At 42.2% G+C, this 15,724-nt stretch overlaps 1 protein-coding gene across 5 annotated transcripts in view; it reads left to right on the forward strand.

The window, feature by feature from the left end:
* Positions 1 to 15,173, forward strand: part of LOC126213588 (zinc finger protein 235-like) — a 69,054-nt gene extending 53,881 nt beyond the window's left edge. For 4 of the 5 annotated variants that reach the window (XM_049941442.1, XM_049941445.1, XM_049941443.1 and 1 more), the window contains one exon: positions 12,884 to 15,173. In XM_049941442.1, coding sequence (XP_049797399.1) covers positions 12,884 to 14,105 — 1,222 coding nt within the window. In that variant the 3' untranslated portion in view covers positions 14,106 to 15,173. Of the gene's footprint in view, positions 1 to 12,217; positions 12,664 to 12,883 lie in introns of those variants that run through there. The other variant, XM_049941446.1, reaches the window with a different exon arrangement.
* Positions 15,174 to 15,724: the final 551 nt, after the last annotated feature.

Raw genomic sequence — 15,724 nt, forward strand, 5'->3', positions numbered from 1 at the left:
AAATAAAAGTGAATATTTGGTCTGCAATATGATGATCTTTATTTATAGTGTAAACAGTGTTGTGTTCTTTGCATGTATTGTCCAATACTTCAAATCCTTTCTCACCATAAGCTAGGAACTCTTGCAGTTTTGTTCAAGGGCCACAGAAATTGTATCCAGAGATACAAAATTTGAATGGAAGATTCTCAAGAATAACACCTTCACCTATCCAGAGATGTTTCCTTGCATTCAAGTCACACTACTGCATGGTTTGGGGTTTACTTTCCTGATTGCATAGAAAAGTGTGTGTGTGTGTGTGTGTGTGTGTGTGTGTGTGTGTGTGTGTGTGTGTGTGTGTTCGCCCAATAATTGGGCTTTGTTGAGAAACTGAGCCATTTCAACAATGCCCTGTTCCCTCAATGTCTTAGGACTTGCTCTGTGAGGAACACCTTCAGTTCAGAACTTTTCTGTAATTCCTCTATATTGCTCTGCGACATCAATAGATTTCTTCTTAATTGTGTGCTGAGTAATGCAGTTATACTTCTCAATAAGTTGTGGTAATATGTTCAGCCATTTGTACATACATTGAAAACTAAATTGCACCCACATTCAGTTTTTATCATCGTGTTCAACAGTCTTGGCCTTCAAACGGGAGATGGATGAATAGTCATTAATCCCATATTGTTCCATTTGTACTTTGAAATGCCTATTGTAAAATTCACCTCTATAATAGGTTTGAATAGTGTGGGGGAACTTACTTGTTCCAATCTGCAACAGACTACTTGATGATGTGTCTTTCTAAAAGCTTGGATGTGATCAATAATATTATGTTCTTTTGACCTGCATCCCTTGAAGCAGCTGAAGTTGTAAGCAGTCATAATTTAGCTATCATTGCATTCGGAACATCATAATGTATGTACTCTGGGGGAAGATTGTTCAGTCTTTAATGCTGAATCTCAACCAATTTACCTGCACTATGTGCAGCTGCTAGTGTTGATTTAATTGCATTCTGGTATTTGTCATTTTTTGAGATTTTCATTAATCCTTTTGGGGTCTTATGTGCATTGGTTATGTGTAATATTTGAATATATGTTTGTATACTTTCAGGGTATCCTTTTTGATGTTTCCAGTTTTCAAGAAGGTTGACTGTAATAGAAAATGCATTCTTTCAAATTCCTTATCCCCAACTCTGCATTCTCAGTAAACATAATAAGTGCATACCTAACACTTGTGGTTTTGTCCTAGTGACCCCACATGTTTGCTGTAACTCAGGATTACTGTACCAGTAACAGTCTTTACTGTGACTTCTTCTTCTTTTCCTCCTCCTCCTCCTCCTCCTCCTCCTCCTCCTCCTCCTTTTCTGCTTGTCAATAGTGTGTCACAGCACTTTTGACCTTTCCTATTCCATTAATTTAGTGTTGATTATCTCAATTTTTCTGTCAAATAAATGAATGTGCTTTGCGCTCTCTGAATGAATGTGCAACATGTGTGCAGCTTTACTTCTAGTCTACAGTATGTTGATAGTTACTTTTTGATGGACTGGGTTTCGTGAAGAATGTCACTGAAGTTTCATTTCTGTTGACCCTTTTTCAATTGCCTAATTTTATCTATAACCAGAAAGCCATACTGTGAGTTATTCCAGCAATCCCCATATGTAATGAATTCATTGAGTGACATGTCATTTCCTACATGTGCTTGGTAAATATGCTTTAAATTCAGATTGCCCTGTTTGAAAGCAATAATAAGGTTTGTGTTATCCTGGGCCAACTGCTTTGAGATCCTTAAGGAAGTATGTCTCTCTGAAATAAAATAGGTAAAATTGCATGTGGCGACCAAAGCAGAAATATCTGCAGAAATATCCGATTTTTCACAAAGACGTCACCAAATATAAATTAGCTGTTTGGCTTTTTTCCAGTGTTGGAATATCACTGCTTCTGCTGTTTCAACTCCTATATCATGTGTTTCTGTGTATTTGCCATGCCAGCTTTATGAATAGAAACAGTAATCCTGTGTTCCGACATGAGCTGAGTTGGTGACTCTTAGCTCACAGCTCCAGGCAGTGTTGTATTCAGTCACAGGATGTCGACCACGACCCACATGGTGCCTGACCAGTCTACTACTGTGGCCACCTCAGGCACTGCCGACAATGAGGTTGACCTCTCACTTGTGGTTGGAAGTCATTCCAGTGTGGGCGGCAGCAAAACACTTTCCGAGGGGCCAATCCGAGAACCTCCCCAGCTCATCTGGTGAATAGATTTCAGGTGATGTCTGTGGTTGATGAAGTCGCTTGCCCTGTTTCGGAGGAAGCCTCTCAACCTGCAAGATCTGGGTATTCAGAGGGTGGTATTACTCATATCTGGGAGCTCTTAATGGCACCCCTTAGGGATATGACTTCAAAGGAGACGAAGGAATCCAGTGTTCATTGCTGTTAGTAGTTGTTTACCTTGGCATGAAATTGAAGTAGATAGTTACTGTGAGTTAGTATGTGTAAAGTTTATACTTGACACCGGAATAAATTAACAATTGGTTCCTTTTACCGATATTCTGACTCATATGATACAGTTGCTGAACAATTCAAAGAAAACCTGAGTGTCATTTCAAATAGGTACACCATCCATACAATTATTGTTGGTGGTGACTTCAATCTACCTTTGATATGTTAGTGAAAATGCGTGAATATTGGTGGTAGGCATAAAATGACATCCCAAAACATACTGACTGCCATCTCAAACTTATTCTGAACAGTTAGTTCAGGAGCCCACTCAGTGTGATAATGGTGGCAAAAACATTGCCTGCTTTAGGTCTTCTGTGATTTCCCTAAATTGCTCCTGACAAATGCTGGGATGTTTCCTTTGAAAGGGCACAGCCGACTTTCTTCCCTAATCCAATGAGACCAATAGACCTCGCTGTTTGGTCTCCTCAAACAACCCAACCCAACAGAGCCTGACCTCTTAATATTCCTGACCAAACAGGGAACATGGTGGCAGATACAGGGATTAGTGACTACTAGGTTGTTGTAGCAAAAGCAAATACTGAAACATCCAATTCATCAAAAATAAATGCAAGATGTATGTATTTAAAAAAAGCAGATAAAAATTCGCCTGACACCTTTGTAACAGACAGTCTCCACTCCTTCAGATCTGACTTTGTAAGCTTAGACCAGATGTGGTTTAAATTCAAAGAAATAATATCAATTGTAACTAAGAGACATGAACGAAATAAATTAATAAGAGGTGGTATTGATCGCCCAAGGTACACAGAGCAGGTCCCAAGACTATTGCAGAAAACGCATGCCAAATTTAAAAGAATGCAAAATCCTCAAGATTGGCAATGTTTTACAAAAGCAAACTTGAGTGAAAGAGAGGGTTTTATTAGCTTCCAAAACGAAACTGTCTTGAAATCTGGCACACAACCCAGAGAAATTCTGATTGTATGTAAAGTATACTAGTGACAAGATGCAGTCAATACCTTCACTGGATGATAACAATGGTGGCTGTTATTGATGACAGTGCTACTGAAGCAGGGTTATTAAAGATGGTTTTCCTAAATCCCTTCACAAAAGACAAAGTAAATATTCCAGAATTCTAATTGAGAACAACTGCTTATATGCGAAGCTTAGATGTGGAAACCCCCAGTGTAGCGAAGCAGCTTAAGACACTTCAGAAAAGCAAGGCCTCTGGTCCAGATTGTACACCAGTCAGGTTCCTTGCAGAGTATGCTGATACAATAGTGCCATACTTATCAGTCATATAAAATTGCTCAACTGTAGAAAGATCCGTTCCCAAAGACAGGAATCTTGCACAGATCACACCAGCACCCAAGAAAGGAAAAACAAGTAATCCTCTGAAATATAGCCCCTATCACTAACGTCGATTTGTAGCAGGATTTTGGAACATTCACAGTGGGTGAAGACCTCTAGGAACACGATTTATTGATAAATAGCCAACATGGATTCAGAAAACACGATGCTTGTGAAACACGACTAGCTCTTTATTCTTCTGGAATAAATAGTGATACGGACAGATGATACCATATTGGTTCCACATCTTTAGATTTTCAAAACACTTTTGACACTGTTCTTCACAAGTGACTTCTAATTAAATTGCGTGCCCATGGAGTTTCCTCCTGGTTGTGTGAATTGATTCGTGATTTCATGTCAGAAATGTCACAGTTCGTAATAACTGACAGAAAGTCATCGAGCAAAACCGAATTCATACCTGGCATTCCCAAGGATGTTTTATAGGCCCTATGTTGTTCCTGATTTACGTAAACTATTTAGAAGACTGTGAGCAGCTCTCTTAGATTGTTTGTAGATGAAACTGTTATTTACCTTTTTTTAAATGATGATCAAAATGAATTGCAAAGTGGTAGATAAGACACCTTTATGGTGCATAAAATGGCAATTGACTCTAAACAGTGAAAATTGTGATTTCATGCAGGAGTACTAAAACAAATCCATTAATCTAAAAACCGTAAACACAAATATGTAGGGATGACAGTTATGGATAACACATTGTAACAGTCACATACAAAATGCCCTGGGGAAATCAAAGTAAAGACGACTTATTGGTTGAACGCTTAGATTATATAACATGTCTCTTGAAGATACTGCTTGCACTACACTTATCAACACTCTTCTGGAGTATTACAATGCAGCCGGCCGCTGGTGGCCGAGCGGTTCTGGCGCTACAGTCTGGAACCGCGCGACCGCTACGGTCGCAGGTTCGAATCCTGCCTCGGGCATGGATGTGTGTGTTGTCCTTAGGTTAGTTAGGTTTAAGTAGTTCTAAGTTCTCGGGGACTTATGACCTCAGCAGTTGAGTCCCATAGTGCTGAGAGCCATATTACAATGCAGTGTGGGACATGGAAAAGTTCAAAGAACTTCATGACATAAAAGAGATTGTATCACCATTAAAATACACACACAGCAGTGGTTGTCTTAAAAAAAAGCGGTTTCTGCAGTGGCAAGCCTTTCTCATGATATTTTAATCACCACATGTCAGAATGTGAAAATATTTTGTTGGCACCCGTGTGTCTAGGGAGAAATGATCATAATAATAAAATAAAACATAACTTGCATGGGAAGAAGTTAAGTGTTGGTTTTACCCGCACGCAGTTGGAGAGTGGAATAGTAGAGAAGCAGACTGGAGGTTTTTCGATGAGCCTGTGCCAGGCTCATAATTAAGAATTGCAGAGGAATTGTGTAGATGTAGGCGACTATTATTCATCATTGTTATAATTGTATATTTTCAAAACTCATGCAATTAGGACTTTCATGTGGTGTGGCTGATTATTGTCTCAGAGCCAGAGGTGGCATGCAATTGCTGTTTACATAATTTCTGACAACATTCTCAATAAATTTTCTAGAATACAACAGCAGGTTTCCCCAATACCTTATACTCAGACCACCCATTACATCATACTGTTGACAAAACCTAAATTCTGCATAGAAATATTAATGCTTAGAACAAAGATTTAAGAATAGCAGACAATTGTTTTTGATAATAAGTACTTGCATTCGATGCCTTCATCAGTCTGTAAGGATGCAACCACTGTGAAAGAGTGCTGTGCACAGATCTATAAAAAAAACTTACAACCTCTTGCTAATGTAATAGCAACAAACCATAATGATAGGTATAGGTAGACCAATGTTTGAACATTCCTTGCATGGGCAGCCATTTTAACAATTCTGTACATATGCAACACTTCATACATGTTAGTTGTAGCATTGTGAAGTCATGGGTGCAGAGGCATAAGTTGCATGGGGCAAGTGTTGTTTCATACAAATTGCTGGAGCACAGAAGCCAGGGTGGGAGTGGTCATGACTGATAACAGATGCTCATGAGTGAAATATAACATGCATACAAAATGTAGCTGAATGCAGAGGGGAAGGCTGCTCAGAATGGGAGGTGCTACATGCATAATTAGGAGTATCGCAATGAGGGGGCAGGAGGATCTACCTACTCTTCGATTCATTTTACCCATTTACCCAAAATCCCCCTCTTAAAGGCGTCCCCCGTAGCCTGTTATCCCCCGTAGCCTGTTACCCCCCCGTAGCCTGTTACCCCCCCGTAGCCTGTTACCCCCCGTAGCCTGTTACCCCCCGTAGCCTGTTACCCCCCGTAGCCTGTTACCCCCCGTAGCCGGTTACCCCCCGTAGCCTGTTACCCCCCGTAGCCTGTTACCCCCCGTAGCCTGTTACCCCCCGTAGCCTGTTACCCCCCGTAGCCTGTTACCCCCCGTAGCCTGTTACCCCCCGTAGCCTGTTACCCCCCGTAGCCTGTTACCCCCCGTAGCCTGTTACCCCCCGTAGCCTGTTACCCCCGTAGCCTGTTACCCCCCGTAGCCTGTTACCCCCCGTAGCCTGTTACCCCCCGTAGCCTGTTACCCCCCGTAGCCTGTTACCCCCCGTAGCCTGTTACCCCCCGTAGCCTGTTACCCCCCCGTAGCCTGTTACCCCCCCGTAGCCTGTTACCCCCCCGTAGCCTGTTACCCCCCCGTAGCCTGTTACCCCCCCGTAGCCTGTTACCCCCCCGTAGCCTGTTACCCCCCGTAGCCTGTTACCCCCCGTAGCCTGTTACCCCCCGTAGCCTGTTACCCCCCGTAGCCTGTTACCCCCGTAGCCTGTTACCCCCCGTAGCCTGTTACCCCCCGTAGCCTGTTACCCCCCCGTAGCCTGTTACCCCCCGTAGCCTGTTACCCCCCCGTAGCCTGTTACCCCCCCCCGTAGCCTGTTACCCCCCCGTAGCCTGTTACCCCCCGTAGCCTGTTACCCCCCGTAGCCTGTTGCCCCCCTTAGCCTATTGCCCCCCTTAGCCTATTGCCCCCCTTAGCCTATTGCCCCCCTTAGCCTATTGCCCCCCTTAGCCTATTGCCGCCCTTAGCCTATTGCCCCCCTTAGCCTATTGCCCCCCTTAGCCTATTGCCCCCCTTAGCCTATTGCCCCCCTTAGCCTATTGCCCCCCTTAGCCTATTGCCCCCCTTAGCCTATTGCCCCCCTTAGCCTATTGCCCCCCTTAGCCTATTGCCCCCCTTAGCCTATTGCCCCCCTTAGCCTATTGCCCCCCTTAGCCTATTGCCCCCCTTAGCCTATTGCCCCCCTTAGCCTATTGCCCCCCTTAGCCTATTGCCCCCCTTAGCCTATTGCCCCCCTTAGCCTATTGCCCCCCTTAGCCTATTGCCCCCCTTAGCCTATTGCCCCCCTTAGCCTATTGCCCCCCTTAGCCTATTGCCCCCCTTAGCCTATTGCCCCCCTTAGCCTATTGCCCCCCTTAGCCTATTGCCCCCCTTAGCCTATTGCCCCCCTTAGCCTATTGCCCCCCTTAGCCTATTGCCCCCCTTAGCCTATTGCCCCCCTTAGCCTATTGCCCCCCTTAGCCTATTGCCCCCCTTAGCCTATTACCACCCTCTTTAGCCTATTACCACCCTCTTTAGCCTATAACCCCCGCTTAGCCTATTACCCCCCCTCCCCTTAGCTTATTACCCCCCTTAGCCTATTACCCCCCCCTCCCCTTAGCTTATTACCCCCCTTAGCCTATTACCACCCCTTAGCCTATTACCACCCTTTAGCCTATTACCCCCCCTTAGCCTATTACCCCCCCTTAGCCTATTACCCCCCATAGCCTATTACCCCCCTTAGCCTATTACCCCCCTTAGCCTATTACCCCCCTTAGCCTATTACTCCCCCTTAGCCTATTACCCCCCCTTAGCCTATTACCCCCTAAGTCTATTACCCCCTAAGCCTATTACCCCCTAAGCCTATTACCCCCCTAAGCCTATTACCCCCCTAAGCCTATTACCCCCCCTAAGTCTATTACCCCCCTAAGCCTATTACCCCCTAATCCTATTACCCCCCCCTAATCCTATTACCCCCCCTAAGCCTATTACCCCCATAAGCCTATTGCCCCTGATAAGCCTATTACCCCCCATAAGCCTATTACACCCCCTAAGCCTATTACCCCCATAAGCCTATTGCCCCTGATAAGCCTATTACCCCCCATAAGCCTATTACACCCCCTAAGCCTATTACCCCCCCTAAGCCTATTACCCCCCCTAAGCCTATTACCCCCCCTAAGCCTATTACCCCCCCTAAGCCTATTACCCCCCCCAAGCCTATAACCCCCCCCAAAGCCTATTACCCCCCCAAGCCTATTACCCCCCCAAGCCTATTACCCCCCCAAGCCTATTACCCCCCTTAGCCTATTACCCCCCTTAGCCTATTACCCCCCCTTAGCCTATTACCCCCCTTAGCCTATTACCCCCCTAACCCTATTACCCCCCTAACCCTATTACCCCCCCTTAGCCTATTACCCCACTTACCCTATTACCCCACTTAGCATATTACCCCCCCTTAGCCTATTACCCCCCTAAGCCTATTACCGCCCTAATCCTATTACCCCCCCTAAGCCTATTACCCCCCCTAAGCCTATTACCCCCCCTAAGCCTATTACCCCCCCTAAGCCTATTAACCCCCACTAAGCCTATTACCCCCACTAAGCCTATAACCCCCCTAAGCCTATTACCCCCCTAAGTCTATTACCCCCCCTAAGCCTATTACCCCCCCTAAGCCTATTACCCCCCTAAGCCTATTACCCCCCTAAGCCTATTACCCCCCTAAGCCTATTGCCCCCCCCCTAAGCCTATTACCCCCCCTAAGCCTATTACCCCCGTAAGCCTATTACCCCCCCTAAGCCTATTACCCCCCATAGCCTGTTTACCCCCCAATAGCCTGTTTACCCCCCAATAGCCTGTTTACCCCCGATAGCCTGTTTACCCCCCCATAGCCCGTTTACTCCCCCCATAGCCCGTTTACCCCCCCCCATAGCCCGTTTACCCCCCCCCATAGCCCGGTTGCCACTGCCACCCCCTCAGCCCGTTTGGCCTCCCCCCTCAGCCCGTTTGGCCTCCCCCCTCAGCCCGTTTGGCCTCCCCCCTCAGCCCGTTTGGCCTCCCTCCTCAGCCCATTTGCCCCAACCCCTCCTGGCCCCTTTCCCTCCTTACTAGGCATGTCTTACACCCCTTTCCCCCTCTTGACCCCTACTGCCCTCTTAGAACTCCCTCCTCTTGCCCCGTCACCTCCTCTTGCCCCGTCACCTCCTCTTGCCCCGTCACCTCCTCTTGCCCCGTCACCTCCTCTTGCCCCGTCACCTCCTCCCCTCTCACATTGTCATGAAGAATTATCGGAATTCCTTTTCCTTGACCAAATACACACCCTGGTTAAGAAAGTTTAAGTCTTCCACATGGAATGTAGTGGCTGTTGAGAAGAAAGGCTGTGCATTTCCTGAAACGTTGTTTTACCAGGACAATAGCTACACATTGCAGGAATTTTGCTGAAAGAAACCTGCGAAGAGGCCCGATGTCAATAAATGTGCTAAAGAATACAATCAAGAATTTTGGAGAAACAGTTGAAGTAGGTGATGCAGCAGGAAGGGGAAGGTGTCCCATTTCCGTTGAAGTTGCTTTTAACTGTGGCCAACCATGCAGCAGATGCCTCAAATTGTGCAGAAATTGCTAGAGTTGTCACAGAAATCCCTCTCTGCCCTGGTTTAGAGTTCAGAAGTTTTTTGGCAAATTTTAGACTGATTTCTCTATAAGAATTGGAATGTGCTCCAAAAGAAGCCCCAAGATAGCTACAATGCAGTGACTTTGCTCTTCGTTTTTTGGCATGAATAGAAATGGTTGACATGTGGCTCAGGAATATTAGTTGGAGGGACAAAGCATATTTTACTCCGTACATGGGTTTCTCTTCTACCACAAGTTCTGTAGGAACACCACACTCACATTATGCATTTGTGTAGTATGGTTTCACAAGTGCCTTCATTCTCAGTACGTGTTTGTTCGAGACGCACCTCACAGGCCTGTTAGATGCACAGTGACATCTGCACTTCATAGGTACCTTGTTATGCAACACATTATTCCAGCATTTCAAGAACACAGCAGTGTCTGCACCATCATTTTCATTCAAGAGTGGGGTGACACCACATGCCAGTTACCAAGTTATAGACACATTTTGCAAAACCTTCAGTATTGGTCACATTTTTTAAGATGTGTGGCTTTCGCAGTTTGACATTCAGTAAATTTAGAATAAAGGCACTGACATCTCGCAGACATACTATACAAGTTCTTTGATTATCATTCAGCAGGCGTTTTTTATCAGCAGTTTATGTTTATTCTGATTATTGCTATGTAATAATTGTGACTTCTGTTAGTGTCTTGTAATGAAATTGCACAATATTGGAGTGTGTGTGTGATGTCTATCTCACCATTCAAAACTACCAGAAAAGAGTTATTATTCTCCATGAGTTGTGAGAGTAAGTGAACCATACTTAAACATACATTTTGCATAAATGATTGATAAAGTTCTAGATGACAGTCGTATTCATCAAGATTACCTGATAGAAACTGGTGGTACAAATTCAGAACGCAAACTGGATGATGACGACGACGACGACAGTCGTATCACCATGATTACAGCTTTTATGGTCAGGGAAACTCTTCAAAATGAAGGAATGTACAACCACCAAACAATGTTTGTATAAGACAGTATAACGTTGCTCTTGAGGATTCCTGGCCTGTGAATTAGTGGTAAAGCATTGGATAGGACTCCAGACGTTCATCAAGTAAACGGATGTACTTTCCACTAAAGATATTTTAGATGAGATTTAACAATGATAACTCAAAATTTTGATAATATAAAACATATTTAAAAGAGTAGATCTTTAGTGCATGATATTGATGTTTCTGATATAAAAGCGTTAATAGGTGTTGTATTCACAGCAGTCTGCAAATGTAGCATTAAATACATTGACAATCCTTTCGTAGTAGGTGGAATTAGATGTAATATTTTTCACAGTACTGTAAGAAACTGTTTCTGTTCAAAACTGCAGCGCCTTAATTTGAGACTTGCGAGAAGGAAAGATAGGAATGAATGAAATAAAGGCAACTGCCAAAGTGTGAAACTTTTTCACTGATCTACTGCAAACCATCAACAATGTTACTGTCCAGGCTGTACTACATGTGTTGATAAAATGGTTGTGCATTTCTGTGACCACTGTGTGATAAGTTTATGGGTGTACTTGCCAAGAAAACTGCTGAAGTGGAGGGTAAATATTAAGTGTATGAAAGACACCAGGACCCAGTACTTACATATCTATTTGCTGACTTGTAAAAATAAATTGGTAATTAACATCCAAATTTATTTATCCTTCAAGTTTTCCAGAAGTTCTGTTTCTTATTCTTGGTTGTTCATGAAAGACTGGCACAGCACAAGAATGATAATTAAAAGTTTTATTTCTGGAATCTTAAGAAGCATAGGGGAGTACTTATTTGGAACGTTATTTGCATTTTCCCCCTTGTTCCTTATTAATATTCAGCTGCTTCATTTCCATCTGTATGAAAATACATGTTGTAACTAGTTGAATGAAAAAAATTCAAAAATTTAAGACAATATTTAGTGATTCATTTGTTAACTTATGAAATCACAATGTCATTTCAGTTAAAAAAATCGTATTATACCAGTTAAGATTTTAAAAACACTCGAAATTTGCTCTATACCATGCCAAGGAAAACTATATGTATATCCAAGACAATGCAACGTAGTCAGAAACTACTCTCAGAATAGAAGGAAAAACACTGGAGCACGCATGCCCTCACAAGTTAGCAATCTTCAGTTCCCAACATGATGCGCATAATGTGATGCTGAATGGTGTCACATTTCCATTCTGTGGGAAAAATTGCAGGCAGATTGATGGGACCTGAATACTACAGGGCCATCATTGACAGTCAGTACAGTATGTTAGCCTGCACTGTGTCTGATGATGTGGCCATTGATATGCATGTCTGATTCAGTCAGGGTTGTTCTCGAATACCACATGACCAGATGTTGGGAAGATGTACATATACGATTATTAATGAAGCAATAGAAATGAATTAAAATTCCTGCTGCAACTGGGACTCAAACCCGGGTTTTCTTGCTTCCTAGGCAGAAATGCTAACTGTTACACCACCACAGCAGTATGGTTAACATTTCTGCCTGAACTACCAAAGTTGAGTGTCCTCCCCAACACAAACTTCAAATCATATCTTTTCCTTATTTTCCCTTACATTGTCACTATTGCCAGGTAGATAAAGGAGGGACTTTAATGTCTCGGGGGAAAATGTAATTATAAGATGCACATATGTTTCAAAATGACTATCTGTAAGTATACTGGCTAATTTATAACTGTTTCCATCCTTCCAGGCAGTATTTCCATTTGCTCAAGGCTTCACATAAGCTGCAGTGCCAAAACCAGTCATAGAGTGAAAGTATCTGTAAATGTGTGTCATTCAAATTCATTCATCTCTCTGCAATTTCTGTGTTAAATTTTTTTAATGATGACATTGTTTATTCTTATGAACAGTCATTACCCATATGATTGACAACTATACTAGATATCCAGTAAAGATATTGGTGCTTTCACTACTTCTTGACTCACTAGGAATCAAACGGCAAAAGTTCTGTCTTATTTGGAGAAAAATTATGTATTGGTGGTTGCACCAATTTCTTTCCAAAGGTGTTTCCAAAACAAAGGTACTTGCAGAGCTGTCATGATGGAAGAGGAACAGTAAAAGAATTGTAACAATTGGAAGTTAATTATTTTAAGTATGCAAAAATTCCAAATAAAATCATCAGTGATTATTATTGAATTTTCTCTGGTTATTTTCTTTTTACCCACCTTTACTTCGTCAGTTCTTTCTTTCTGGTAGAATATTATAATTTTAAATCGCTAACATTTACTCAGTTTGTAATTTTGTATGCTCGTATGTCTATGACTTGTGTCCTATAGTCCTGGAGGTCTGGACACTGAAATATAGTTTCTATGCCTTGTATATATCAATATTTAACATTCTCCTCTTCACTCCTCAGATTGATTCAAATTACTGGTGGGAGCTGTGGCATTTCGTTTGAAGAAACTGTTCGCCATGGACTGGTCAAGAATGAGCTGGAGAGAGACAGAGAGAAGTCAACACACGAGTGTGGTACTCATACACAAGAATTAACCATGGATGAGGATTGCTCGCTTAGCACCAGATTTGAATGTAGTATGAGGGAACAGGAATTCAATGTATTTATTTGTGATGTCTGCCTACTGTGCTTTACTTCAAAATATAGACTCAGAAAGCATGTGGTCATGCACATTGATGGCATGCAACCTCCTACATATGTTTGTAAATCCTGTGGTGAGGTATTTCACAGTAATGTTAGCTTGAAAAAACATTTGAGAATGGGTGAGAATTGTCGAGTCCTAACAGCTGGCAATCATGAGAAATATGGCTGTAGTGAAGAACACGAGAACAGTAGCCTCTCAGACAGTGAGCCAGTAGGTTCTCTCACAGAACACACTGAGCAATCTTCAGATAAGGAATCTTCAAAAGCTTCAAAAAAGTCCTTTAAAGACGCCCGTAAACCACGTATGACACAGAAGCTGAGTGGTTATGGAACTTTATCTACAGCTGGTGCCCATGGTGTTAGACTTACCACAAAGAGACCCCACAAATGTAATATTTGTGGCAAGTTTTTTGCTGTGCGAAGTAATCTCAAGAGACACTCATTAATTCACACTGGACTGAAACCTTACAATTGTGATATTTGTGGCAAATCGTTTACTGAGTTGGGTACTCTCAAGAGACATCAATTAATTCACACTGGACTGAAACCTTACAAATGTGATATTTGTGGCAAATCTTTTGCTAGATCATGTTCTCTTAAGCAACATTCATTCAAACACACTGGTGATAGACCTCACGAATGTGACATTTGTGGCAAATGTTTTGCTCTGACTGGTGATCTCAAGAGACACGCGTTCTTACACACTGGGCTAAGACCTCACGAATGTGGTATTTGTGGCAAATCTTTTGCTATGTCATGTGACCTAAAGAAACATGCCTTCTTACACACTGGGGAGAGACCTCATGAATGTGATGTTTGTGGCAAATCATTTGCTAGGTCAGTTGATCTAAAAGCACATTCACTATTACATACTGGAAAGAAATCGCACACATGTGATATTTGTGGCAAATCTTTTTCAAGGCCAGGTTATCTCCAGAGACATGTATTAACTCACACTGGAAAGAAACCTCATGGGTGAGATATTTGAGGCAAATCTTTTCCTGTGTTGTGTACTCTCTGGAGTCATGCATAACTTCGTATCAGAGAGAAGTCACAAAAAGTGTTGCTTCAAGCTAATAGGTTTCTCTGGTTGGTGCCCTTAAGGCTTATAGAATTAAGGATATGACAGAGAGACATTAATTATGTAATGCCTGTGAAATAACAAAATGTTCTAAGACTGTGAAAAAATATGCAATAATGTGTACTATAGAGGGGTCACAGATAGTGACAATACAAAAATCCGTAACATGAAATGTCATGAAACTGTAGTACTAAACTGTACACCAAAGTGAATCAAACGTGTTTTTGTCATTTACGCTGCTATTTTTCTATTCGATAAATCTTTAAACTATGTCAGTAATTGTAAGTACCTCTAAGCAGGCAAGCCCCTGACCTCCATGTTTTGTGATGTTTTGAGCCCCAGCAACTTTCTGCAGATGTCCACAGTGGTAGCATACAACCACCCAACCAGCTTCACTTTCGAGATGCTAGTTCCCAGCTGTCAGACCAGAACAATCTGTTCTTTCTTACAGTCACTTATGTCGATAAATTTACATGTTTGCAACTCACATCATTGCTAGAATAATTCGTTGTTGATCTTTGTTCTGCTTATATACTTGTACTCACCTTACTGCATCATGTGCCTGCAACATGTGGCATTCAGTGTCCTGGTCGACAGTGTTAATAAATCCTTGTGCTTGTCAATGCATAGTCACACAAATGAGACAGTTGGTAAAGTATGTAGTCTACAAGTTCATCATGGTTGGTTGCCCATTACACCAATGCACAGTAGCTATATTTTTGTGAAATTCCTAAGCTCTGATCATGAATCAGATATAAGGTAGATAAGTGTTAATGCACCAAAGCTCTTAATTATTTATTTAGCACTACAGAAAATGTAATAGGTAAACATTTAATGATATAGTTTGATTGCAGGTGTTGGTATACACAAGAACACCACTTGGGAGAGCTCAGAATGTGATTACTGGTTATTGAATTTAATCCAGTTGAATAATATTTATTGTACTTAATAAATACATCAAATGAGCGTTCTTATTTATTGTTTCTTGTGTTATTTTAAGATTGTTCATTTTGGATATTTTTCTTACTTTCTGTAAATAAACATGATATTTTTTGGAGTTCTGTAAATAAGCTTTGTTTTTAAGTTCAGAATGATTTTTATTTTTGATATTCTAAGTATTTGTTATTAGTGAAAGTGGTTTAGTATGTCTCATCATACCTGTAACAACTTAAGATAATTATCATTAAGTGATTGACATTGTGGTGGCCATGCGGTTCTAGGCACTTCAGTCCAGAACCGTGTGACTGCTATGGTCGCAGGTTCAAATCCTGCCTTGGGCATGGATGTGTGTGATGTCCTTAGGTTAGTTAGGTTTAAGTAGTTCTAAGTCTAGGGGACTGATGACCTCGGATGTTGAGTCCCATAGTGCTCAGAGCCATTTGAACCTTTCTTTTTATTGACATTGTTCAGTTTTGCTAGACTTTAACAATAACAATTTTTAGTTATGTGATTACATTTCATTCCATCTTTCTCGTGATAGGACAACTTCAACTGCTGTATAAATTATTCGTAACTGG

Source organism: Schistocerca nitens, chromosome 11 (assembly GCF_023898315.1).
Source record: "Schistocerca nitens isolate TAMUIC-IGC-003100 chromosome 11, iqSchNite1.1, whole genome shotgun sequence".
NCBI classification, from domain to species: Eukaryota; Metazoa; Arthropoda; class Insecta; order Orthoptera; family Acrididae; genus Schistocerca; species Schistocerca nitens.